The 25,115-nt window shown below is 41.8% G+C and overlaps 1 protein-coding gene across 7 annotated transcripts in view; it reads left to right on the top strand.

Moving 5' to 3' along the window:
* LOC116043050 (nucleosome-remodeling factor subunit BPTF) overlaps positions 1-25,115 on the top strand; it is a 48,144-nt gene that overhangs the window by 11,180 nt on the left and 11,849 nt on the right. For 2 of the 7 annotated variants that reach the window (XM_036000358.1, XM_036000362.1), the window contains exons 5-29: positions 1,379-1,612; positions 2,148-2,357; positions 3,357-3,545; positions 3,920-4,092; positions 4,499-4,675; positions 4,915-5,096; positions 5,421-5,552; positions 6,410-6,539; positions 8,005-8,140; positions 8,551-8,853; positions 9,068-11,135; positions 13,591-13,715; positions 14,233-14,385; positions 14,594-14,744; positions 14,989-15,028; positions 15,449-15,674; positions 15,980-16,129; positions 19,346-19,476; positions 19,932-20,046; positions 20,235-20,440; positions 21,231-21,471; positions 21,757-22,019; positions 22,390-22,503; positions 22,686-22,847; positions 23,297-23,379. In XM_036000358.1, coding sequence (XP_035856251.1) covers positions 1,379-1,612; positions 2,148-2,357; positions 3,357-3,545; positions 3,920-4,092; positions 4,499-4,675; positions 4,915-5,096; positions 5,421-5,552; positions 6,410-6,539; positions 8,005-8,140; positions 8,551-8,853; positions 9,068-11,135; positions 13,591-13,715; positions 14,233-14,385; positions 14,594-14,744; positions 14,989-15,028; positions 15,449-15,674; positions 15,980-16,129; positions 19,346-19,476; positions 19,932-20,046; positions 20,235-20,440; positions 21,231-21,471; positions 21,757-22,019; positions 22,390-22,503; positions 22,686-22,847; positions 23,297-23,379 — 6,094 coding nt within the window. The remainder of the gene's footprint in view (positions 1-1,378; positions 1,613-2,147; positions 2,358-3,356; positions 3,546-3,919; positions 4,093-4,498; positions 4,676-4,914; positions 5,097-5,420; positions 5,553-6,409; positions 6,540-8,004; positions 8,141-8,550; positions 8,854-9,067; positions 11,136-13,590; positions 13,716-14,232; positions 14,386-14,593; positions 14,745-14,988; positions 15,029-15,448; positions 15,675-15,979; positions 16,130-19,345; positions 19,477-19,931; positions 20,047-20,234; positions 20,441-21,230; positions 21,472-21,756; positions 22,020-22,389; positions 22,504-22,685; positions 22,848-23,296; positions 23,380-25,115) is intronic. The other 5 variants (XM_036000360.1, XM_036000361.1, XM_036000359.1 and 2 more) reach the window with 5 other exon arrangements.

Below are 25,115 nucleotides of genomic sequence, written 5' to 3'. Positions count from 1 at the left end.
GTGGTGTTTGATGTAGCAGCTTGAGTGGAAACTAGCACTTCCATAAAGCATCTGCGTTGCACGGATAGGTTAAAGGTTCTCAGCTGACGTTTTACCCCCAGAAAGTAGATGAAAGAGGCATATAAAAAGTGTATGACACTTGAAAGAATGAAGACAGTTTTTTTCAAACTGGAAACTTCATCCCTGTGCTTTGTGTGTGTTAAACCACTTAATGTCCTGTAAGTGCATCCCCTCATTGCTTTTGGCATGCTCGGGTTTGTGTATTTGGCAGCTGTTTTCACAACCAATCCATAAGAATGCATTACAATTCTAAAACTACTTAAAAAGTGCCATAAAGTGAAAAGCATATTGAGACTTTTAAATTAAATTTCTGACTAAACAAAGTTTTTATATAGATATAGAGTCTCTTTATGACTGGATATTTCATCCAATCCTGGTGACAAGTGTGTTTTTTTTTTTTTGGTGTATATTTATTTTCTGAGCATTTCAATTTCAGGATTGAAAAAATGTCTGTTTTTATCATATTTACATATAGTATATATTCTGGTTTCTTTGTGCTGTTCTGTTCTTCACAGTGCAGATGGAGGCTTTATAGTGCTCAGCTTATGTTAAATTTGTAATGGTGCTACCGATGAGTCATACTCTGGTAAAGGACTTACGGTTACGGTCTTCCACTGTGTATCAAAGACCCAGCTTGCTTATCTCTCAATATATGACCATCACTGTTGCTACACATATTAACACTGTAGTGAATCACATCATGATACTATTGTGCTCTCTGACCACACACGACAGTCTAACTTTATTGTGGTGTTTTACAGCAGGTTAGGATGTTAATTGCTCTCAGTCAACATCAACAAGCATGTTTATTTTTTAACATGTTCCCACATTTTACATGCAAATCATGTAATGTATATCATGTAAACAGTCTGTTGCTGCTACCATTTGTGAATTCTAAACAAGGAGGTTCATTGGAAGGTAATTCTTCTAGTTTTGAGTTTAAATATAAAGTTCAAGCACGTCATAATGTGGCCTCCAGAAACACACCCTCTTTGTCATTTTGGTTTGGTTCCCAAGTCGTCTTTGTTACCTATGGAATATGGTATCTTTATTGTATTTCTGTATTTTGTGATTTCTTTATTACTGTTGCATAACAACTTATATTCATTTTATTTTCTCTAGGTTTTGTGTACTTAGTTTTATAAAGGGTGTTCTCAGTATCTTCTGAAATTATGCCTTTTTAGAAACACAGTTGTGTAGTTGATCCTCAAATCCTTGAGTGTGATTTCAATAATATCACACGCTATTTAGTGGGTCAGCCCTTTCATTTCTTTTGTCTTAAAACTATCGTCTTTTGTTTTTTTCTTCTTTTATCCAGAGGAGATCCTGGAGCGGTTGCGGGCAAAGAAGGAGGAGGAGCTGGAGGAGGTGAAGAGACGGGCTGCTGAGGAGGCCCAGAAGGCGCGGCTGGAGATGGAGAAGAAGGAGATGGATGTGGAAAAGAAAGATGAAGAGGCCAAGGTGAGGGACGAGGGGCAACAGGAGGGCAAAGATCTGACCGAAGAGGAGGAGACAAAAGAAGAGGCCACGGAAGAGAAAAAAAGTGGTGGAGGTATTTATGATGATTGTTGTAATTAGTTATTGATTAAAGAATCGAATCCGTTGTTATTTGGCTCTTCGACCAATTACAAATGCTGTGGTCTTTTTCAAGACTCAAGCGATACGTTTGGCATTTATAAAGCACATATTTTTATTTATATCTGTGTTTTGCTGAATATGTGTTATCCAGTGCAATAAAGAGATAGTATAGAATAATAAGACATTTATTGCATGGGCAGCAGAAAAAAACGCTAACGTCTTTGGTAAGCTTTGGTACACTATTTGGCTTCGAGAGCATAATGAATATAAATGTCTATATGTATTCCCATAAATGCATTCATCTTAAAAAAGAAATAACCCCAGAAGTTAAGATACATTTTTAAAGGTAATGCAACAATGTCAATTAGATGATTTTTGTTTTTTAAATGATGATTATTATGATTTGGCCATATTTGTCAGCCCCAACCATCACTGCTTCTCTCCAAGTAATGCATACGTTATAAAATAAAATCCACAATATTTACAACATTGCTGCTGTTCATCTGTAGTTGTTGAAGCTCCACCCACTGGCCAAGAAGGCAGTAGTGGCAGTAGCATCTCAGACGGACCTATACTCCCAGCAACCTGTGCCTCAACACAAACCATCCCCACCAACGTGACCTATAGCCTGGCCTCTGAGGCTCCAAAGCCCCCAGCCTCTACACCAGAGGCTCTGATAGAGGGATGTTCCCATATGGAGGTCTCTAACATCACCGAAGGTATACAAGGACATTTCAGGGGGAAGTTGACCTCATTTAGCTCTTTTTGGGGATCTGCTTTACTGCCACAGTTTGCAACTTCACAGGACGATTTTAAATCTAAAATCAGTGACTTGTTTGTTCTGCCATATAACCCCCAGTGCTCTGGCGTTCCTCCTTTTTTCACGATTTCTCAGCCTGCCTCTTTGCATGTGGCTCTCATTCCAGCTGCTGGCTTTTGTGTTCAATTGTCTAATTTTTATTTCTTGAAGTGGGGCTTCAGCCTTGGAACACTTTCAGCCATTTTGCACTTGAACTCTTAATTCCCTAATGCTCTCTCTAAAGAGCATTGATTGATTTGCAATCAGATGGCATTGTCATTGCACTCAGCATGACTGGAACCAAGCCACAGTCAACTGGGGACAGCATTTACATTGCTTGGCGCAATAATTCTTTTTTGCTTTTATTTTGCTACTTGCTTGTAATCAGGACCTCTGATTAGATAGCTTTCTGTTTAAGTAGTCCCCTTTTAAAAATGTTTAGTGATGATCTGCACATATTCATTCTAATAATTACAGAGCCTGTATTGTTGTGGTCAGTGTAATCACGTATGCACAAGCCTTTTTGGAGCCTTGTCTTGCCTGGATTGGTCACCCTTGCTTTCAAGTGGGTATTTGGTGCATGTATTATGCATGACTTATCAGTAGGGGGAGCCACAGCTTTAGCTATTTCAGAACAATCACAAGAATGTTTCTGGCTTTATTAAGACTGAGCTTCTGCTTGTACTGCGCCTCCTAGTTAGTGGTGATTTTAAACAACTTTGATCCAACAATCTGTCTTGGTGTTTCTAAGTTGAGTAACTTCAGCCCCGTCTAACACCTGCACCTTGCTGAAACACTGAAACGAACCCTAAATGATGTTTTAGAATGATGAGTGATGAACGCAAGAACAACACAATCTAGACAAGCTAGCCTTGTTTATGTAACGGTCAATCCTCTTTGTGATTTTCTGTCTGTGTAGCAGAAAAGCCATCATCAGATTCTGTCCGTGTCAGCGGAGATGGCATCCCCAGCCTGAGCCAGCCCTCCCAGACCAGTGAGGAGAACAGTAACAGCAGCATGGGAGCTGGGGTCCCTCCCAGAGGTCCCGAACCTCCAGACCTGGCTGACAAGTCCTCCCAGTCATCCCTGGCCAGCCTTGATGACACAGGTCTGACAAAACAGTACCTCATAATTACGTCTTGTTTGTTGTAATATCATAACTATCTACGTGATGATGCCAATAACTGACCTCTATATTCATACATGCTACTCATGTACACATTCTACATCCAAGTTAATAGGCCTTAACACATACAAGCAGCACATTTTACACATTTATAGTTTTTTTCTGTATGAAAAAAGCAGTACAAGCATGTTACCACTATTTTTTTAAATGCATATGCGTATGCACAAATATTTGATGTAACCACCGTCAACAGGGTGTTGCTTTCAGTGATCATAGCACATCAACCGGCCTTAGTTCACAACTGTGTAAGACTTGGCTTCTCCTGTCTTTGACTGAACCTGGCATTGGGTTTTCAGGGGACGGTAAAGACTCAGCCAATGGTGAGACGGGTCCCGGCAGTAAGAAGTCTGCAGCCACTCGCATGGTGACCCGGCTTAGGAACCCAGAAAGCAAGCTTAGCCAGATGAAAAATCAACAGGTGGCCGCTGCTGTTCACGAAGCCAACAAGGGCTTCAAGGAGGGCAAAGAGGTGAGACGAACCATGGATGATAATGATTTTGCTCTTTCAGACAATAAATGAAAAATGCCTGCATAGTGTCTGACACAGGTGCACAGAGCAGGCCAATGGAGGAAGATTAGGTTAATGGCCTTGGGGAAGAATTTACCTGACAGTCTTCAAGCTATTTAACATTGTCCCAAAGTAACTTGTCTTCTTGTGAAACATCATTTAGTATCCGAAGCAGATGAACAAGTAAACCACGGCTCATTTCAAGGCTGCAACGTCAGCGTCTGTAATGAGGATGTTTATCTTATTCAGAGCATCTGGTTTGCAACAAGTTGTACATTGTATTATAGATTGGAATAGGAACTTTGTTGTTACAGGGCAGTCTTTTATAAATGTAAGTGACTCATATCTTTTTCCCCTACCTCTACAGGTACTAGTAGTAAATGCACAAGGTGACGTCACCCGTGTCAGCACGCGAGGCAAGGAGGTGGTGATGAAGGGGACACTCAGCCAATACTTCAAGCTTGGCCAGGAGGGAAAATACCGCGTCTATCATAATCAGTACAGTTCCAATACTGTGGCCCTCAACAAGCACCAGCACAGAGAGGCAAGTAGCACTACATCTTGTTGTTTTTGCCATTTGAATGTTCAGAAACATTAAATAAGAGCTGCAGGGTTGCTCAGTGCATTCCAGCCCTTTCTGGGTTTTCATTTTTCCGCGTGTTTTCAAGGGTTTCTCCCATTGTTATATAGACATCCAAGTCACGTGGATTGGCAATTATAACAGTACACACATGCTTAAACTTAATCCCTGACCAAAACCTACTTTATTTGTCTTTTCCTCAGGACCACGACAAGAGGCGGCATCTCTCCCATAAGTTCTGCATGACACCAGCAGGAGAGTTTAAGTGGAATGGGTCCATTCATGGCTCAAAGATTCTGACCATCTCCACACTGAGAATCACCATCATCCAGCTGGAGAACAACGTTCCAGCACCGTTCATGCACCCTAACTGGGCCTCACACAGGTACAGAGTCAGGCACTGTGATATGGAAATTATGTGTTACAATTCTGATACTTGTGTAGCTTGCTTTGTATTTTAGAACCATACAAAATACAGAATGTTTAGTGGGTAGTGCTTTAGGTTGTCAGTCATGTTGGCGTTGTTGCCTTTCAGTGATTACATCATCTTATGTTTAGATATGTAAAAAAGGTCAGAATTAAGGTACTTTTTCCAAAACTATAAGCACAATATGACAGAAAACTTAAAACCAAATGTAGCCTAAAAATGAAAGCGCCTAAAATAAACAGAAGTTTAAAATTGTTTAATCTTTCTTTGCTTGTTTTGTAGGACCAATTGGATCAAAGCAGTTCAGATGTGCAGTAAGGCCAGAGAGTTTGCGCTGGCTCTGGCCATCCTGGAGTGTGCCATCAAGCCTGTGGCTATGCTGCCTGTCTGGAAGGACTCACTGGGCCATACCAGGTACACACATAGTGTATATATACAGTGTATGTGTACTGTACATACTGTATACATACTACACATATTCATAAATATGTGCTTTTACACAGTGATATAATATATCAAACATGCATACACAAATAATAGTTATAGGATCCATCCAGAAATTCAGTTTAAATGCAAGACATTCAAATACTTCAAAAAAAAAAGATTAAAAACTCAAACAACCATTCAGTGCATGTACACAGGGGGTGTGTGGTAAGTGTAGCAGGCAGAGGCAATCATAACCAGATCAGATCAAAAGGCCCACCCTAGCTGTGAGGCATAATATTTAGACTGCAAGACCACTACCAGTGCCACCCACCTCTGCCTCTACTACTGCTTCAACACCACACCGCCCCAGTAAAGAAGCGATTGTCCAAGATTTCACAAGGTTAGGATCAGAATGTGTGACTGAACTGTGAGCAAAGTAAGTGAGCAAGAGAGAGAGCTTTTCAGCAACTTGTAGGGCAAGTTTGTGTTGTGTGTGTCATGTTTAATTTATGTTCCAAGAGCAACTATCATCTCATCTTTAATCAGGGCTATAATCATTCTTTTGCATTACTCAAGAAGCTTTCTAATTCCAAAAGGCTGAACAGAAGGGTGAAGGGTTGAAAAGATATGCGTGGTTGTCGTTAAGTGATCGATGACCTTATACAACAGTTGTCTGTGCAGCACAACATGAACATAAAAGTTCAGACTGAGAATTCACATCAAAGGTTATATTGTCAACTTTTCTTCTGCATTACTAGTCTTTGTAGATGTAAAATCAATTGCAGTTATAATTTCAGAGCAGCAGGGCAGGCTATACTGTATGACAATGAAATTTTCATTTTCAGGTTAAACCGCATGACCTCCATAGAGCGTGAGGAGAAGGAGAAAGTGAAGAAGAGGGAGAAGAAGCTGGAGGATGAGGAGACAATGCAACAGGCCACCTGGGTCAAATACACCTTTCCAATTAAACACCAGGTAGGCCGCATACATATTCGCAAATGTTGGCTTTTCAATTGATTATTAACACAAGATGAATTTAATGTCAGAAGTTAGATATTCTTTTGCCGTTCATGCACACAAGGACCACCCTCTTACACTCATGTATACATACTTAGCATGTCAGATTGAGATTGGACCAGCTGGCTGCAAGACTGCCATTTTTTCTACACAAAATAATCCACTCTTCATGTAAATGAGCTTTGTACAGCACATGACACTCAGACACCGGGATGTCCAGTATGGCTGCCATCACAGTGTTAAAGCTAAATGTAAACATTGGCATTGAACTTGACACTGGATATTCAGTCTCAGACGTGCGGTATACTCGCCGCAGCCGACCTCTCTTGCGCCAGTGTGACGTCATGGGAGCGCCGTAACTATTCATACTTGTGCGTTGTGGTCGCGACACTAGTTCTTCTCCTGAACAGAGGTGGCACAACTGAGGAAAGGCGACCAACTTTGCTATTTCTACGGACTAGAAGAAGAAGAAAAAGGTAAACAACGGCAGAACTGGCAGCAACATTGACGTCAATGTTTCGATTTGATTCGATGACCTACTTCGTCGGATCAAGCCTTTCATTCACCATAAAAGAACTCATCTTAACCCAGTAAGTTTACAAGAGAGACTTGCAGTCACTGGTATGAGTCCTGGCATCCGTTTACCCTCAAACTCGTCCATGCTTCCTGTTTCCGCTTTGTTACCTCTGGTCGCGCACTCTAAATCCTGGCACACCACCGAGATCTACGTAATTTTGACGTCACATTGGCGCGCGCTAGGTCAGCTGCAGCAACTGTAAAAAGGCCTTCATGCACCACAACATGACATTTTTTTTTTTAAGCTAATGTACTTCTTCTGTGTGGTTTTTGCTTTTCTGAGTTTGTACCTTCATGGTTAAATGCACTTATTGGAAGTCGCTTTGGATAAAAGAGTCAGCTCAATGTAATGTAAAATAAAACGTTCTGTGGCAGCCACCTTTTAGATGCACCACTGAACAAGTTACAAGAGGTTTGATTAGATAAGATACAAACATCCTAACTATTCTAGTTCTGTTGTCTGTGCCAAAACAACATGAAACTATACTGACAATAGGATAATGGCAATAACATTTTACTCTAGTCTACTTCTAGATTGAGACTTTGCTGCCTGGAAAACTGAGGCATTGCTCTGGGAAACACTGGTGTGTATGTTGTGCGTATGTGCGTCTGTGACCATCAAGGGCTCTTTGATGCAGCAAATTGAGCTCCGCTGTGAGTCATTTCCCTCAGCAGTGATCAGTGTGTGAATAACCTTAACTTTGAATCTCTCTTCATACCTTTGCTCTTCCTTCTCCCACCCCTTTCTCTCCCCCAATTACTTTTCTCTGTTTGAACCTTTCATTGCTTTTTGTTTCTTTATCCTTCTTTTCCTCGTTCATTTTCTACTTTCTTGTCTTATTTAAAGGTGTGGAAGCAGAAAGGAGAGGAGTATCGCGTTACGGGCTATGGGGGCTGGAGTTGGATCAGTAAGACTTATGTGCAGCGGTTTGTCCCCAGGCTTCCCGGCAACACCAACGCCAACTACCGCAAAGAACTTGAAGGTCTGGAATGGGAGACTTTGGGGCTTAAAATGTGGTTTTCTCTAATTCAAAGTCTCTTTGACTCTGAGCGTGAATAAGTCTCTCGTTCAGTAATCTCAACGATGTCATTGTGTGTGTTGGTTGGCATTCTATGAATTTAAGTCTGTTGATGCCATTGAGTTATTTCAAAGAGCCAGTCAAAGACCTCACAAATAGTTTAGATTATTATTTATCATTAAACTGCTACTAAATATTTCAAATGTTAAGCAGAGCTGCAGATTATTTGCAGTGTCAAAAGCGCGTTCTTTATGTTATAGAAGCTGGATACGGCACGATAATCCTTCTCAAATTCATTATATTATCGGTAGCTCTAGATGTGTGTTTTCAAACAAATTTGAAAAATAAACTCTGTGTCATTGTGTTTTCCAAAGATGCTAAACTTGGAAAGAAATGTACCCTGTTGGACTTGAGTCGACGTCCCAGTGTATCTGCACCAGAAGCTCAGGGAGCTGCTGTCTTACACAGTGAGGCAAAAGATCAGGACTCCTCTGGCCTCTCCAAGCTTGCAACAGATCATCCGATGTCTGTTGAAGATTTGGAGTCTAATGAGCGGATGGAAGAGGAAAAGAAAGAAGGGTTGGATGAAAATGAAAAGTCAGAGGAATTGTCAGCAGATGAATCACCTGCAAAGATGGAGGTGGACCCCACATACTCAAGATCAGATGAAGAGCAAAGTATGACAGTGCGACTTAGTGTCTAATAGCATTTGTATTCAATTGCATGTAGCGGATGAGTTGTAGAACATTTATAATTACAACATTTACTTTATTATTGTTTATCCTTCCACTGCTTTTTCAACTTGATTGACAGAGATTGTAAGGAGACTACGAGGAAGTGTACCAGTTTTATATCAATGCAGATTAAAGTCTGAATTAATTTTCTCTCCAGGGTCCAGTATTCAGGAGGAAAAGGTCTCCATTAAGGAGGAGCCGAAAGAGGGCCCAACACGACCTTTTAACTACGATGTAGTGGATGTCAGCAAGGGCTTCCTTACCCGCATCGCCTACAAGAAGAAGGTCAGGTCCTCCAAGCTGGACAGCCTCCTAGAGCGGCGAGTGAAGCAGCACGTTATTGAAGAGCGGCAGAGGCAGCAGGTGTCTGCCTCCAACCCGCAGACTCCTACACCAGTTTCATCCACTTCAAACCCCGCTCTGAGCACTCCAGTCCGGCCGCGATCACCACTTAAGCCCCATACTCTCGCCCAGACACAGCTTGCACTGGGCAAAGCTTCCACAACACAAACTTCAGGGCCAGGAAAAGTTGGAGGACGAGAGGTTGAAAGCGAGAGTCTGGTTGAACTCTCTAAAACGACAGATGAGCTTGTCACTCCTCCTCTTCCTTCTCCTGTTCCGGACTCAACACCCAAAGACAGTTGCAGTACAGGTACACAAAACCAAACCAGTTCCATACCTCAGGTATTGGAGGCAAACTTAGTAGAAAGGACTATGGGGCCAAAAGAAATTAAAACGGACAGTTCAGTGCAGGAGGGCGTCACACTGCCTGATGTACATGAAACAACAGCAGGAGGAATTCATAGCTCTTTAGAGCGACAAACAGCCAGTGTACCATCAGATGTTACTAAGGCTGTGCATATTGAAAATACAGGGTCTGAGGTACCCAACTTAAAATTGGACTCTCTGAGGACATCTACAAGTGTTCTTGACCAAATAAGCAGTCAAAACATATCTCCTTCTAAAGGTATTCAGCAAAACCCAGACACTTTAAGCTCAGCGCATTCGGGTATAGAGGAAAATGGCATGGGGCCAGAGGAGAACCAAGAAAATATACAAGGCATTGGACTAGGTAAAACCGAAGGCAATAGCACTCCCGGGCCAGTTTCTCCTCTCCCTCAGGTAAATGGTAATGATGGCTTGGGGAGCGAAAGCATGTTGAGTAATTCTGTAATGAGCTCAAATAATGTTGTGCTCAGCAACAGTCCACAGCCCATGGTGAACAGCATTGGTAAAGTTGAAGAACAAGGGCTGGTTGTCTCGTTGAAGGACAGCACACAGCAACAGCCTTTAGTAAACGGAGATTTGGCTTCTGTAAATGATTGTACAGAGGTTCGGGGCGAGGAACCAAGCTTAGCTTCTAAGGTAGAGTGCAAAACGGTGATAATAGACCAGCACTACGAACCGCCGCTGAAGAAGACGAAGCTAGAGAACAACATAAATGCACTTGGAGCCAATACTCAGAGCACTCTACAACACAGCAGCACATCTGTGGAGACCAAACCCAGTCCTGTGGTCAAGATCATCAGAATGGCACCGTCTCCCATACCTTCAGCAGAAGAGTCCAGTCTAAGTGATGACTTTGCAGAGGAGAATAGTAACAGTGGGACGACAGAACCACTCAAGACCATCATCACACAGGTAACCACAACCTCCACAACCACCACAACGGTAGTTTCCACGGAGATGAGGATAGCAAAAGTGCCATTGAAGGCATCTGTAGTGGTAATGAAGCCCGATGTGTCAACAAAAGAAAACAGTGCAGTGTCCACCCTTACTACCATGACCAAAACAACTGTGACCAAGATCTGTTCCCCCGGACTCGATGGTCAGTCAGAGGCCAGCCAGAGTGAAATAGTGACACAAGAACAGAGGACGGCGCTCTCAGCCTCTATCAGTAAGTCAACAACTGACACCAGTGGTAAAACCTCAGTGTCATCTGTTGCTGTGAGCCTGGAGGACTCGTCATCAACAAAGGGCCGTGTACGTCTTCTCAAGTTCTCCCGCACCAAGAAGACACGCTCAGACACCGCCCTTCCTTCTTACCGCAAGTTTGTCACCAAGAGCAGCCGCAAGAGTATTTTTGTACTGCCACATGACGACTTGAAGGTGCTGGCGAGGCGAGGCGGATTCCGTGAGGTGTCCATATTTAGTTACAATGCCAAACCAGCGCTGGACATCTGGCCATATCCTTCACCCAGGCCCACGTTTGGCATCACCTGGAGGTAAGCTCGCTCTTTCTGTTTATTTTTCTCACACCCTTAAGCTTCTCACCCACCTAAACCACAAAGCATATTTGAAAGTTTTTATTCTTTCTGCCCTCCTTGTGCTCACTTTACACATAATAATCCCTGTATTCACTAACAAAGTCGCTGGTTAAGTAGCTCTTCTCTATAGTGCAATTTTTCCTTTGCATTTGATCCACCTTGGCTGTTTCAGTGATTAGTAGGTGGCATTCTGTGGCAGTTGGGGAGCAACACCAAGTTTTGATGCCAGCGTCTTGTTCAAGGGCAATGGCTCTAGTGTAACTGATAGCTAACATGCATGTCACTTTGTGTGAGGGAAGAAAGAAAGAAACACACCAGAGGAAACCAATGCAAATACAGAGGACAAGCAATGATGATGATGATGATCCTACCATTGACACTGTGCATCTTGTACACACAAAACTTTATTCCAAATGAAAACGGAAAACAGAAAGCCCAAATCAAATAAACAGAATATACAAGTTTTAGTCAGTTAGACATGATTTGTATCTACTGACTCCCCAAAAAATATTCATTAAAAACCCTCCAGGGACAGCATTCCAGATTTTAATAAAATGGCTTGACTAGAATTAAATTGTACCCTTATTTTATAAATGGCCACTTGAAAGTAAAATATTTCTAAATAAAACTTAATTAAAGGACACCCCCAGTTTTTTTCTTGGGTTTCTTAAAAGTCAATTTCACATTTGTCAAAGACTTATGTGTTCAGTGTCACAGTACAGTGTATGTAAAGGTGGATCCTGTGAAATGGAAATCAAAAACATATGGATGTGGTAAATAGTAGCATGAACAGGATAATACGCATTTAATGTAGGGCTGGGCGATATGGAGCAAAATCAAAAATCACGATATCTTTGACCAAATACCTCGATATCGATACCGCAACGATATTGTAGTGTTGACTATTGGTGCTTTCACAAAATATTTACACAATGAGATTTTTGATAAATAATCATCAGTAATGTGGATATAATGACTAAGTGGGTAAAGGCAAATAATAGAACAGCTAGAACAGTCTGGTAAGTTCAGAAAATGACATCACTTTACTGTAATGCAGCCTTTAAAACCAGGAAAAGATAACACTTATGCCATATTACGATATTACGATATCCAAAATCTAAGACGATGTCTAGTCTCATATAACGATATTGATATAATATCAATATATTGCCCAGCTCTAATTTAACATGTACTTTCACTTTTAGCTCTGTATATTGGGCGACATAACAAGGCCTGTGTAGCTTTGTGCTCTTATAGAATTATTCACAGTTGTGTAATCATAAATGTTTTATAACAACACACTTCTTTAACAGCTATAGTTTAAAATGTACATTTGTGATGTTTACGAAAGACAACAGAAGGGATAAGGCTGATATATTGTCCTTTAGGCATACACCTTTAAACCCTTTCTTGGTTTTGTCAGATTGCCATGTCCTGTTGATTTGTTGTTCGTTATGTCTCCTTCCCTGTCTGCTGTTCGTGGCTTTGGCCCTGAGCAATGTTGTGGCTCTGAGCTTGGTGTCACACCGGTTATTTTAACTGGACCTCCGAGTTCAGAAGCAGTCATGAATCATACAGCGGATAAGTGTCAGGATGTTCACTTTATGCAGTGACCCAGCCCTGCAACCCAGGGATATTTTCCCGCCTGTGGTTACACATGGGAAAGGGAATATCTACCAAAACCCATACACACACAGCCTTGTGATGATGTTTTTGTAAATGTTCAAGAGAGGAGTGCATTGTTGGAACAGCATAATGATGCAAGGAAGGAATATTTCTTCTAATGGACCTTTTCCTGTCATCTAATTCTACACTCAGAACAGTCTGTTACACCCGAAACTGTTTATTAAATTAAAAATTACCAAATGAAATATGCACAAGCTTCCACTTTAAACTTTTTTGAACTGTTGTTTTGTCCTTTTGTAGTCACAGATAATATCTATTCCTCAACCAAATTAGCATATAAAATTGTATTAAATATGGTAGCCAGTCATTCTTTCATGAAAAATGGTCATGAGGGGACAGCAACATCACCAAAAACCTCAGTCTGTTTTTACTCTGCCTCTTCCTGTTACATGATCGTGCTGCAATGTACTGTATGTCTGTAACAGTGAGCGAGTCACTGGCGGTCAGTTGTCCAGCACTAATGAACTGCATGACACAAGGGCAGTGGGGAATGCCAAAACCCCTTCAGCTCATAGCTGTAGAACAACTCTTCTTTCAGTCAGAGTTTATATTCTAGTTTAAATTAAAATTCTAATATTTTAAATAAAAAATGTACAGACATTTCCATTTTCCAGGAGTTTCTTTCAGTTCATGCTATGTATAGGTGCAAAGTTGTAAGCGACACAATACTTGGACAGCATGCAACTGTATATATGACTAATATGTGAACCTTGTGGTTGTGTTATAGGTATCGCCTGCAGACGGTGAAGTCTTTGGCTGGTGTGAGCCTGATGTTGAGGCTCCTGTGGGCCTCTCTGAGATGGGACGACATGGCTGTCAAACCATCCGCTGCTGTAGGCACCACACGTACAGGTAGAACCCCTCTACTACTCTCCCAAACCATCCAGACTCCAAATAAAGATGTCTTTTACCCTGGGAGGATGGGGAAGAAATGATCAAATTTGAGTTTAGGTTTTGAGGGAATTAATTATGTTGTTTGACATATACGATGAAGAAGTGATTGTTTTTGGATATTTATCTACTGTTATCTAATTTCCTTTATGGTTCTTTCATGTATTGTCTGTTTTATTTATATTCATATTCCTACCTATGCTGTGGATGATAGATGCAGCTGGTGTTTCCACAAAAATCAATCTACTCACAACCTTAAAAAATACTGTAGCATTTCTGCTGTTTAATAACTCCATAGTATCTTCCTGTTTTTACTTGGGCTATCCTTCTTATCCACATGTTGGCCCAGAGAAATATACGAAAGTGCTTGTCTGAAAAAGACACCGCCCTCAGTCTCATGTGGGTGTCACTGTGTTTATGTTGGAGTGCATTTCCTCCATCTTCTCGGGCTCTCCTTCTCATCACCATACCAACCCAGCCCTATCCCCACTCATTGCTACAGAGACCTCAGATACTGAAATCACCACCACCGAGATCATCAAGCGCCGTGACGTGGGACCCTATGGCATTCGCTCAGAGTACTGCATCCGCAAAATCATCTGCCCCCTTGGAGTGCCTGAGACTCCGAAAGGTTAGATGCACTTTTTATTCCTGACACTGAAGAAAGAGTTAAAGTGCTTGAAGCTTTGGACTACAAAGGCAAAACCATGATCATAGTTGAGAAAAAAAAGGATGAATGTATCTATTTCTATCCATTAATTGTGTTGCTCCTTTTTTGTATTGCAATTTCAAAAAATACGACACGATAACACTGATCTGTTATTGGTCCACCATTCCAGAAACCCACACCCCTCAGAGGAAGGGGCTGCGCTCCAGCGCCTTGCGCCCAAAAAAGCCTGAGCCTGCCAAGCAGACAGGCCCAGTGGTGATCGAGACCTGGGTGGCTGAGGAGGAGCTGGACCTCTGGGAGATCAGAGCCTTCTCAGAAAGGTCAGAGGGTCAAGCATGTTGTGCCTTTACCTCCCATGTTGCGTCAATTGTGCAGTCTGTCAGAACGATTTAAGAACATGTCAAACTGGAGAGTCAGATATTCTTCAGGATGGTGATTTTACTGTCTCAGTAGGTTAAGTCCAGTTCGACATAATCACATCTAACTTATAGAATTTATAGAAAGATTGTAGGGTGTTTTAAATTACTAGAGTGTAATTTTCTTTGTTTTTTTTTTCTTTTACAGGGTGGAGAAAGAGAAAGCTCAGGCAGCAGAGCAGGCCAAGGTGAGTGTGGTTCAGTTCAGTAGTCTTTCCACTAAATGTTCAATTTCATTAAAGGAACATTAATCTTTAAAGAAATTATATAAGTAAGCCTTTTTTTAAATATGTTTCAACTGAGGCTTACCCAAAAAAGTGCATAAATAGTAGTAGACACTTCTAAAGAGGAAACTTTTTTTTGTTATTGGGATTTACACATACTCTTTGTTGAACAATGAGTAAAAACTGGACAAAGATAACAGATGATCTATTGATGGTATAGTTTGGCCAGATAGCTATCCCCCAAACATCCCTGTCTATATCAATCTATACCACTGTAATAGCTAATTTTCTACTCTACTACTACTACTACTACTACTGATTGAATGAATACTTCTGTCATGGGTGCCTATGTTAATGTACTGACTGCCTGCTATACCATCTCAGAAACGTCTGGAGCAGAAACCGGGCTCAGTCACAGCTACCCCAACAGGGACTCCCTCAACACCTGTTGCCACGCCCAAAGTCATTGTCAGCTCACTGTCAGGACAGGGCACCCCCAGCACCAAGGTGGTACTGTCCAGCAAGATGGGCACCCCCGTCACATTCCAGCAGAACAAAAACTTCCAGCAGTCGTTCGCCACCTGGGTCAAGCAGGGTCAAAGCACGCAAGGTACTTTGCAGAGTGTAACTAATAGCCTGTTTACTGTACTTTAGTCTGGTTTAGCTGTAGAGAGGTACAGTTACTATATGTTCTCACCTAAATTAAGGGGCAGAGCTTGTCAGAACAAATCATAATACATGTGTTCACAAGGGAGACACCATTCACCATATATAATCTATAATTGTTTACACGTATATTGTGTTTTAAGTGTTGATCGCCAGCATCGCTGTGTTGGTTATCGAAATGTATTAGAAGAAGTGATATTATTGGATTTACAGTATTTGTTGTAATTTTTTGTTTGTTTACTTTATTAGGAGCGGGCGCGGAGACCACCGTGGCCACTTCTGGTGGGCACACCTTCCAGATTACGGGAACCTCAGTAGGTGGAAAGGTAGTGACCACCAAGCTGCCGCTGCCCGCCAACAGCAAGATCGTCACAGTCAATGTGCCAACTTCACAAGGAGGTATGGCAGGTTTTAATAAGTCATACTTGTGGCCGGAGGGTACAAGTTGCATTGATTCAGTGTAGACATTTCTTCTTTCCATGCACCACTATTTCAGGATACATGTATGTTTGTGTTTTAATTGCTTCACCTCGGGCCCACAGCTGAGACATTTCAAATGTGTCTAAGGAGCCAAATTAGATCTGGCTCATTAATTGGACACCATAGTAAGCTATTTAGCAACTCGGCGCTCTAGAGGTACTGAGTCTGTCTTCACTCATTTTAGATGTTGTCTGTGCCAGCTACCGCATGCCCAAATATTTTGAAATCTACAAATTAGAGACAAATTACACATTTCTCTGTCCTTGATTGCCGCTGCCAGTGAGCCAAGTAAACAAGTAGACGGTCCTTTTTTAAAGGCCCACAACTTAGAAGAACTATAGGGCTAAAGTGTTCAGCTTTATTAAACACACTGGTCTCATCAGTCACACAGCTGTCACAGTTAGTTTTACCATGGTGCTAATGCATCCCTCATTTGTTGAGTGATTTCCTGTTAGCTTTATTTTTCTATTTCAGTTTGTCCTTTAGTGATGGTATAGGGTTATCCTAAAACATTGTGCTTTATTAATTAAAGCGTAGCTATCTAAAGTTAAGACTTAATTTTCACCACTCTGTTAGTAGTGTTTTCAGTGGAAGCAGGCAGAATTTTCAACCAAAAAGCTCTTATAAACCCACTGTACACTACCTGCACAGCAGCAAACAGCAGACGGACAAGGTTAGCAATTAGCTGGTGAAAATAGTGGAGAATTTAGAAGCTAAAGAGACCAATGTTTCTTTCAGAAGTTGGTGGAGACCAAAAACTGAGCTAAAAGGAGACTGAATATTGGGCTCACATTCACCAGGTGAACAAATAGACTCCAAATGAAAGCAAAGATGCTGGCCACTGTACACGACCACGAGAGGAACACGAGACGAAGAGGGAGATCAAGTTAAATAATTGAACACATACTACAAATGTTAAGCTGAGCTAAGTTAAGTCCAGCTATGGTAGTGTGTTTGTGCTCTAAGTAAGCGTTTTGTTCTATCTGCTTCCACCTGACATAATATAAAATGTGCTACCATTTCAGGAGCAGTCAGCCGCTCATTGTATTTTATGCTACTGTGGCAGCCTGGTCTGCACCAACCCCATTGTGGTACCCACTATGTGCCAACCTCATGAGTCAGCAGCTTAGTTTGGTGTTGCACATCATGTCTGGCTGAGTTCTGTCGGCATGGTAATCTAATAGAAAGCTGTTATTTTGGTAGGATGGTTTTTGGGATGGTAGACTTGTGTAGTCTGAGGTTCTAAATCCAGAATGCGGGGTTAGGATTTTACTATCTTAAGTTAGGTGCTTTTCAACTTTTTGAAACGTCAATATTGACGGCGCGGATGAGGCGAGGATTTGTTCCGAGCACCAGCTGGTCTGTCTGTGGTCCTGTCAAATTATTGGATGATGGATATTGCTCAACACTCAGTAGAGGTGGTCTGTCATGTTGACATGTTCCATTAAAGCTGTTGACAGCTCTCGTGTGGGTTATATAGGTCAGATTCAACAGTCACAAAATCAATTACTTGACTACATGCTGTATGCATTAGAGGTATTTTTGAAATTAAAGTGTGCCATTTCAAGTTGTAAATATTCTTCAGTCAAAAACATTGGATAGGAAAGTTTAGTCTGGAAATGACAGAACTTTCTAAGCTGTGTCCACATTTCTTCTAACTGATATAGATTTTTTTTAACTTTTAACAATAACTCTATATATTCTGTCAAGCCAACTAACCGAAAAATGTGGAAAAGAAACAACTGAAGAGATTTTTATTTTCAAACATGATGCAGTGATGATGCTGCTAAAAACAGCCACTCAGTATGCAGTAAATGTATCCTCAAAAACAGAGTTGCTTAAATAAAACATTGCATTCACCAGATAAAGAGAATGATATTCTCTAAGGATACAAAGAAAGTGATTTTTCTAAATATTGAAGTTACCATGAAGTAAAAACCAAGTTCAGGTGGAGTGTAACCATTTATTGGACATGTGTGTTTATCCAGCATGACTGTTGGGCGCCCTGTTTGTTTTGGAAGGGCTTGAGGAAGTTAGGCAGGAAAACAAGTTTACCCTGAGGTCTGCTTCCCAGACAGGTAGCCCTCTATAGCGGGATTCCATTTTTCTTTTTTTCCCTCCGCCTTTTTGAATAAAAGTGTACCTCTCAACTCACCGGAGTCCCAACTCCCCGACCTCTCCAAACAGCCAGTCCATAGAAAAGCGTGTTTGAAGTGTGTGACCAGAGCAGCTACTCCCCTGGTCTTACGACCGGGTTTAACATCCCTGTTTGAAGAGGGAAACCCTTGATGTATAGGTTTACCTGCTCGGTTGCGGTTGAAAAACCGCAGCAAGAAGGCAGCAGAGGAAAAAGAGCGACACTCTCATGGTTTCCATTTCTGCCATCAGCTTCACGTGAGCTCATTAAGGCACAGAGCCTGGTGAACAAATATGAAACGCTCCCTTTGTCAGATTAAAGTTGAAAAGTAGGATCTGTATTCATGCATAATTTATGAGGGGGTTCAGGTATGTTGGGGGAAACCCAACTAAGCTTTCAGTGAGCTGAGATTTTGTTTACCTGCTCAACTAATATTTACCATTGCTGTGATCAAAAGCTGGCCATCAAGCAAGGAGAGAAGTCCACAAATAATGTATTAAGTTGCATCAATGCCGGACTTCTGTACAACTGCTCTCACTTGTGACACGCAAACATGTAGCCACTGCTTTACTCATCAGTAATTGTATTAGGAGTGTTGGAGCATTTAAAAATGTGTTGATGGATGTGTTTGATGTAGTAAAAGGCAGGGGTTTGACAAACAAATAGCATAGATCTCTAAAAAAAATATAGCTTGCAAGCACTCCCATTAGGATACAATTACAATTGTATCTTTAAACCACACATCTTAACTTTGTCCATTTCTTTAAACATAAACTGTCACTTCCTTGCAGCATTTCTCTCTTTCACTTTTCACTCTGCCATTTGTGTCATCACTTATCTTTCCAACAGTTATGTTTTAGTCTTGACTGATAAATAAAAATGACACGCTGCTTCCCGGGATACCTTGTCTTCACCGTACCCCTCTCCTCATGCCTCTCTCTTCTCATTTCTTCTCATTTGTTCACTCTGGTATCTTTCTGTTTCTATTTTCTCTGCAGGTGTGGTTCAGCAGAAAGTGTTGGGGATCATCCCCTCCAGCACAGCAGGCGGTGCCCAGACCTACACCACATTCCAGCCCCGCACCACCACACTCAACATCAGGCACAATACCCCGGGCTCCCAGCAACAGGTACATCTGCCTTCTCCTTGCTCTGAAGTATCCATAGAGATGTTCTAACTTAATCAATTTGTTCATCCTTAGTGTGATCACAACTGTAGTCTGTACATGTTCTGATTTGCTAATTTCCTTATATTGCCTTCTGCTTTTTGTTCTCATTGTATTTTCTACTATGTTTGCAAAAAAACTCTAATGTTACAATTTTGTTGATGTGCTGTTGGTACTTTTCAAATGTTATATAGCAGGTGACATATCTACTATCTCTGTACATTCTTTTATACCATATAATGTATTTTCTATATATGTATAATCCCATATTGAAACCAAGTCGAGGTATTTTTAATTGGCTCCAAACATGCTCATTTTTGAATTTTTCTCTTTCTTTTGTCAGATTCTGACCATTTAGGAAGAAGATGCTGGCTTTGAAACAATGAATTAGTAACGTCTTCATGAAAATTTGCTTCTAGGTTCTGGCAGCTGGTGGTCAGATCCGTCCAGGAATGACAGTGATCCGAACACCAATCCAGCAGACAGGACCAATGGGAAAGACGATACTCCGCACACCCCTCATGGTCCAGCAAGGTAAAGTACTCTTCATGAGAGTTGTAATACTTTTTAGTTGCACAAATAGCAACTCACCCTAAAAAAGAATCACTGCACACTGGCAGCAAGTTTAGAAACAAGCTAAAATGTAACTGTTTCATGCTCTCTCTGTAGCATGTGTGAAAGTCTAGCTCTATTTACCATCTTTATACACCTTTCTCCTCCAGGTCAGGGTGGACAGCAAGTAGTGACGCAGATCATTCGTGGCCAGGCAGTTTCCACGGCAATATCTGGTGCCAGCCCTGTCGCCACGGTCACTGGCCAGGGGGCGGCCAGCCCTACCACAGCAGGCCAAACACCGCCAGGCACCCCACGGGCGCAGGGGCAAGGCCAGGTTAAACTCACCCTGGCACAGCTCACCCAGCTAACACAGGTTAGTGAGGGAGACACCGAAAACTCCAGGATGTCACCCTGTATGCAGGGTTTGAAATGAACACCTCCCAAAGAGTGATGATATTTGATTTAAAATAAAGGATAGAGTATATCAGTCGCAACCTTGAGACAGTCTTGGTATTGAAATATACACTTATTATATTGGTCTGTACACATTATTTTCACATTGTTTTCCTTGAATTACAGTAAGACAAAAAGGATGGGAAAATATTTAGATTCATTAATTAATGATGTATAAATATGAACTATAATATGTTTTATTTTAGCTCCATTATCAAAGGATGATTATAAACTGTGCAGACACCCTGGTCGCCACAGAAATGCAAAATGTAGTTCAGTGTAAAATTGTACCAAAAAAAGGGCTTTTAATTACATCATCTGTTTTCTCAAAAGTCAAGTTTATTTGTAGAGCCCAGTATCACATAATGTTTTAATGGGCTTTACAACCACATACCAGCAACAGTTCATGACCCAGCTTAAGTTAAGACGCAAAGAAACTCTTAGAACACATGGAGAATGGGAGACAGCTCGTGAGAGACTGTTCAGAGAGAGAGAGAGCCCCCCTTCTCAGATGGCTGTTGATGCAATAAGAGCCAACAACTACAAACATTTAACCAATTTGAAACGAGTTTTGAAATTTGGGAAAAAATTGTTTTACTAAAATTAATTTATGCTTTGGATAATGGGATATATCCAAAGGCAATTTATTTTGGATTAGACTGGACGGTACAATGTGATTCACCTTCCCCTCTCTTCTCTGCCTCTTGTAGAAGCAGCAGGCTGGGTCAGGTGTGGATCGGCAGGCTGGTGTCGGTGGTACCCAGCAGGCTCTGACGGTGATGGTTCAGGGCCAGGGCCAGACCACCGGTCAGCTGCAGGTCATACCTCACGGGGTCACTGTCATCCCAGGTCCCGGTCAGCAGCTCATGCAGGCAGCGCTGCCCAACGGCCAGGTGCAGCGCTTCCTCTTCACCCCCCTGGCCTCCGCTGCCACACCCACATCAAGCACAAGTATGATAAGAAACAAGCATTGATCACCTGACACGTATATTTTAGGATGGTTTGCTTTCAGAAAAGCAAATTGTAAAAATAAAATGTAAATTTGATGTTTCATCTGGGTGATTTGCAGTGGAAAATGGTGACATTTTTATGACCACCATATCTCTCTCTCTCTCTCTCTCTCTCTCTCTCTCTCTCTCTCTCTCTCTCTCTCTCTCTCTCTCTCTCTCTCTCTCTCTCTCTCTCTCTCTCTCTCTCTCTCTCTCTCTCTCTCTCTCTCTCTCTCTCTCTCTCCAGCCACCACAGTTCCCACTTCCACCAAAACCCCAGCACAGCCCGCCCAGAAGGCTGCCGCCCCCATCCAGGCAGGGGCGACCCCCTTGGCCACCACCAGCACCCCTTCGTTGGCCACCCCACAGGGCCAGTTACCCCCTCAGACGCAGGCCCACATGCCCATCCAGTCTCCCACCTCGCTGCAGGTGAAGACGCAGGGAGGAACCGTACAACTGCAGCAGACACCCCAGCTCATCAGCATGTCTGGACTGCAGCAGCAGGTACAGGTATGATTAGCAAAGAGACACTGTAACCTCACTCCACTTCCCAAAACAGCTGTAGTTCACATGAAGCTCTGTGTTGTCCAGCAGTAGGAGACTAAACAGGTTTAAATGTAAATTAGTTTGTGACAAGCCTGACTAAAAAAGTTTAATGTGCATACTCAAACTATTAAACCCAGGTACTTCTGTGAACTGCTAATTTAATCTATCTAGCCATTTTTAAGGTGGCACTCTATTAAATTAAGGGTGATGGTAATTTAGCTGACGGTGTGATCTAACTATTTGAAATAGAAGTTTTATATAGATGTATTAACACAACCCTGGGTTTCTTTTCAACTTTGTTAAATTTTGTGTATATTCTGTGTTGTGACTGCAGGTGTTGGCACAGCTGCAGGCCCAGCAGGGTGGAGGCTCTCTGCCACAGCACATCAAACTGCAGCTTCCTATCCAGATACAACAAACCGGGACCACCTCAGCTCAGGGAGGACAGGTAGTGCAGCAAGCCTGCTAAACCAGAACCTAACTTATATTATCTCGATAGGACCTTGCTAAGGGGTTTTTATCCTCATAAAATGAAAGGAAAACAATTGAGACATTCCCTGTGTACTGCTTCACACAGACAGACAGAGTATTCAAAACGGTATACCTTATCACACTATGCTGTCTGCACAGATTGGGAACGTAGTGACCATCCAGGCAGCTTCTGTCCAGGAGCAGCTGCAGAGAATCCAGCAGCTCAGAGAGCAGCAACAGCAGAAGAAGAGACAAGCCGCAGAGGCCAAGAGAGAGCAAGCCCTCAACTCAGCCAGCCAGAGCGACATCATTCAGAAACAGGTGTGTATGTGAGCGAGCTCAGGCACTCATCGTAGCCGTCAGGTCATCCACCTCAGTCCAAGGCTCGCCCTCCCTCTTCAATCAGTAAACAGTCACCATCTTCTAACCCTCCACTAAGGCTGGGTTTATTTTTACAGCTCGGGCCCTGTGTCCGTTTGTTGGACTTAATACTGCCACTACTACTCTGTGTGTGTATGTTTTCATCTGTCTTCAATACTGCCTGGTCACATTTAATAATAATCCATTTCTGTAGGTATTTGTAGTACACATTAAACATCCCTAAAGTCACAAAGTCCAGATTATTTTTTTGCTACTCATTGGTTTAAATATGTTATCAAAATCTGTTCTTTCTTTGCTTCACTGTAGCCGTTTCCTCTCAAACTGTAAATATATGTTCTGTTGTTAAACATGTGGTTTGTTCTGATATCTTCCTGCGTCGTTTGTTTCAGGTGGTGATGAAACAAAACGCGGTGATCGAGCACCTGAAGCAGAAGAAGACCATGACGCCTGCAGAGAGAGAAGAAAATCAGAGGTGTGTGTGTGTGTGTGTGTGTGTGTGTGTGTTTCGGAGGGTGTTCTAGTTCATTGGAAGGATCTGACTTCTCTCACCAATCATACTAAACACACTGTGCAACATATGCACCTTAGAAACAATGCAGCACAGGAATTATGTTTAGGGTGATGATCTGTGGGACAGTTCTTTAAATTCCTATGTGTCCGTGTTCTCATCATATGGATCTCACTTGGGCAGTCTGTACACTATCCTCTCTCCATTTGACTTTTATCCAAACACCACGTTGGGAGGTACTACACAGCGTGGGAACTTTTGGGTGTGTAACCACCAACAGCTGCATGTACTCACTGTGACCCTACAAGAAAGAACACAAGGACAAGCCTATGTATCAATGAGAGGAGTTGCACAATAAAATCACACAAGGCCCTTCCAACCCTAATTTGTAGGAATTTAGCAAATTTACACTTCTATATCAAAAGTCTATTAGCATTGTTTGACAAAATAATTCAGATAAAATAATTATTTATTTCGTTCTGTAGTTCCCAAGAGACTTTCTGAAGACCCACTGTGTCAAGAAGTTTGTTGGCCTACTTTTACCTTGAAAAAGGTGCAAATTATATTCTGTAAGCAGGTAGGACTACTACAACTACAAAAACAGAATCTATAAAATAAAAGTCAAAGTAGTGGAATGTTTAGAGAGGCTTTCCTCCTTCCCTCCCGTTTTATATGCTGTAGATAGATTATACTCTGACCTACAGTTGACTCTGACAACCATGTGTTTATGTCCACAGACGGTGTGTCAACACTGTACCCATTCACACAAACCTGAAATACCAAACCCAGACTACCGTGACATCACTACAGCAGCTCTGTCTGTTGTTTGTCTCTCTGCTTATTTTTCATCCTTTTTCCATTTCTTCATGTCATCCTTTTCTCTCGTTTTGCCTTCAAAACACTCTGTTAGTAATAGCCTCAAACTCTGACGTCAGCGTGCGTGTGTTTGTGTGTCCTGTTTCATTAGTCTCTTCCACTTTCATGCTGCATTTACGCTGTAGGAGCCCTGGCCCATCTTTGACCTCAGCAGCCATGCATGTGTTTGTGCGTTATTCACACAGACATGCACTAACATTCTGTCGCTGAACGCAATCCAACAATTTTCGATCTTAGTTGTGAATGTTGGCGAACACAAGTGAACATACCGGGGACACCGGACCATGAATTATCCTCATTTACTGTAATATATTGACAAAATGTTTGTGGAGTTTTTATCCTTATCTCCCAGTCGTTTTTTATGTGTCTGCGACAGCTGTGGCCAGGGGCATTATGTTTTCAGGTTGTCCGTCCATAAGTCCGTACGTCTGTCCCTCTTTCCTATTCTTGATGGAATTTCTTCAAATTTGGCCCCAACGTCCACTTGCGCTCAGGGATGAACTGAATAGATTTTGCATAACTCAAGAATTCATACGCTATGACAACATTTCACACAAATGTCTAATAGGATAAAATGTGATGATGACATTTTATATCCAAATGTCAAAGGTCAACTTCACTGTGACATCATAATGTTCAGCAAAAAAAAAACAAAAAAAAACGCTTTTCTGGCCATTATTCAGCTCCAAAACTCAGGAATAGACAATTGGTCAAATTCTAAATTGGTGACACTAATCTTGGGTGCCCATCTTGAAACGGGGGTGATTGTATAGATCTTCTGTGCTGCCGGGTTGAAGATGTTTGTGTGGTGAAGCATTAATGTT

Source organism: Sander lucioperca, chromosome 4, assembly GCF_008315115.2.
Source record: "Sander lucioperca isolate FBNREF2018 chromosome 4, SLUC_FBN_1.2, whole genome shotgun sequence".
Taxonomy (NCBI): Eukaryota; Metazoa; Chordata; class Actinopteri; order Perciformes; family Percidae; genus Sander; species Sander lucioperca.
This window is presented reverse-complemented; position numbering and strand designations above follow the sequence as displayed.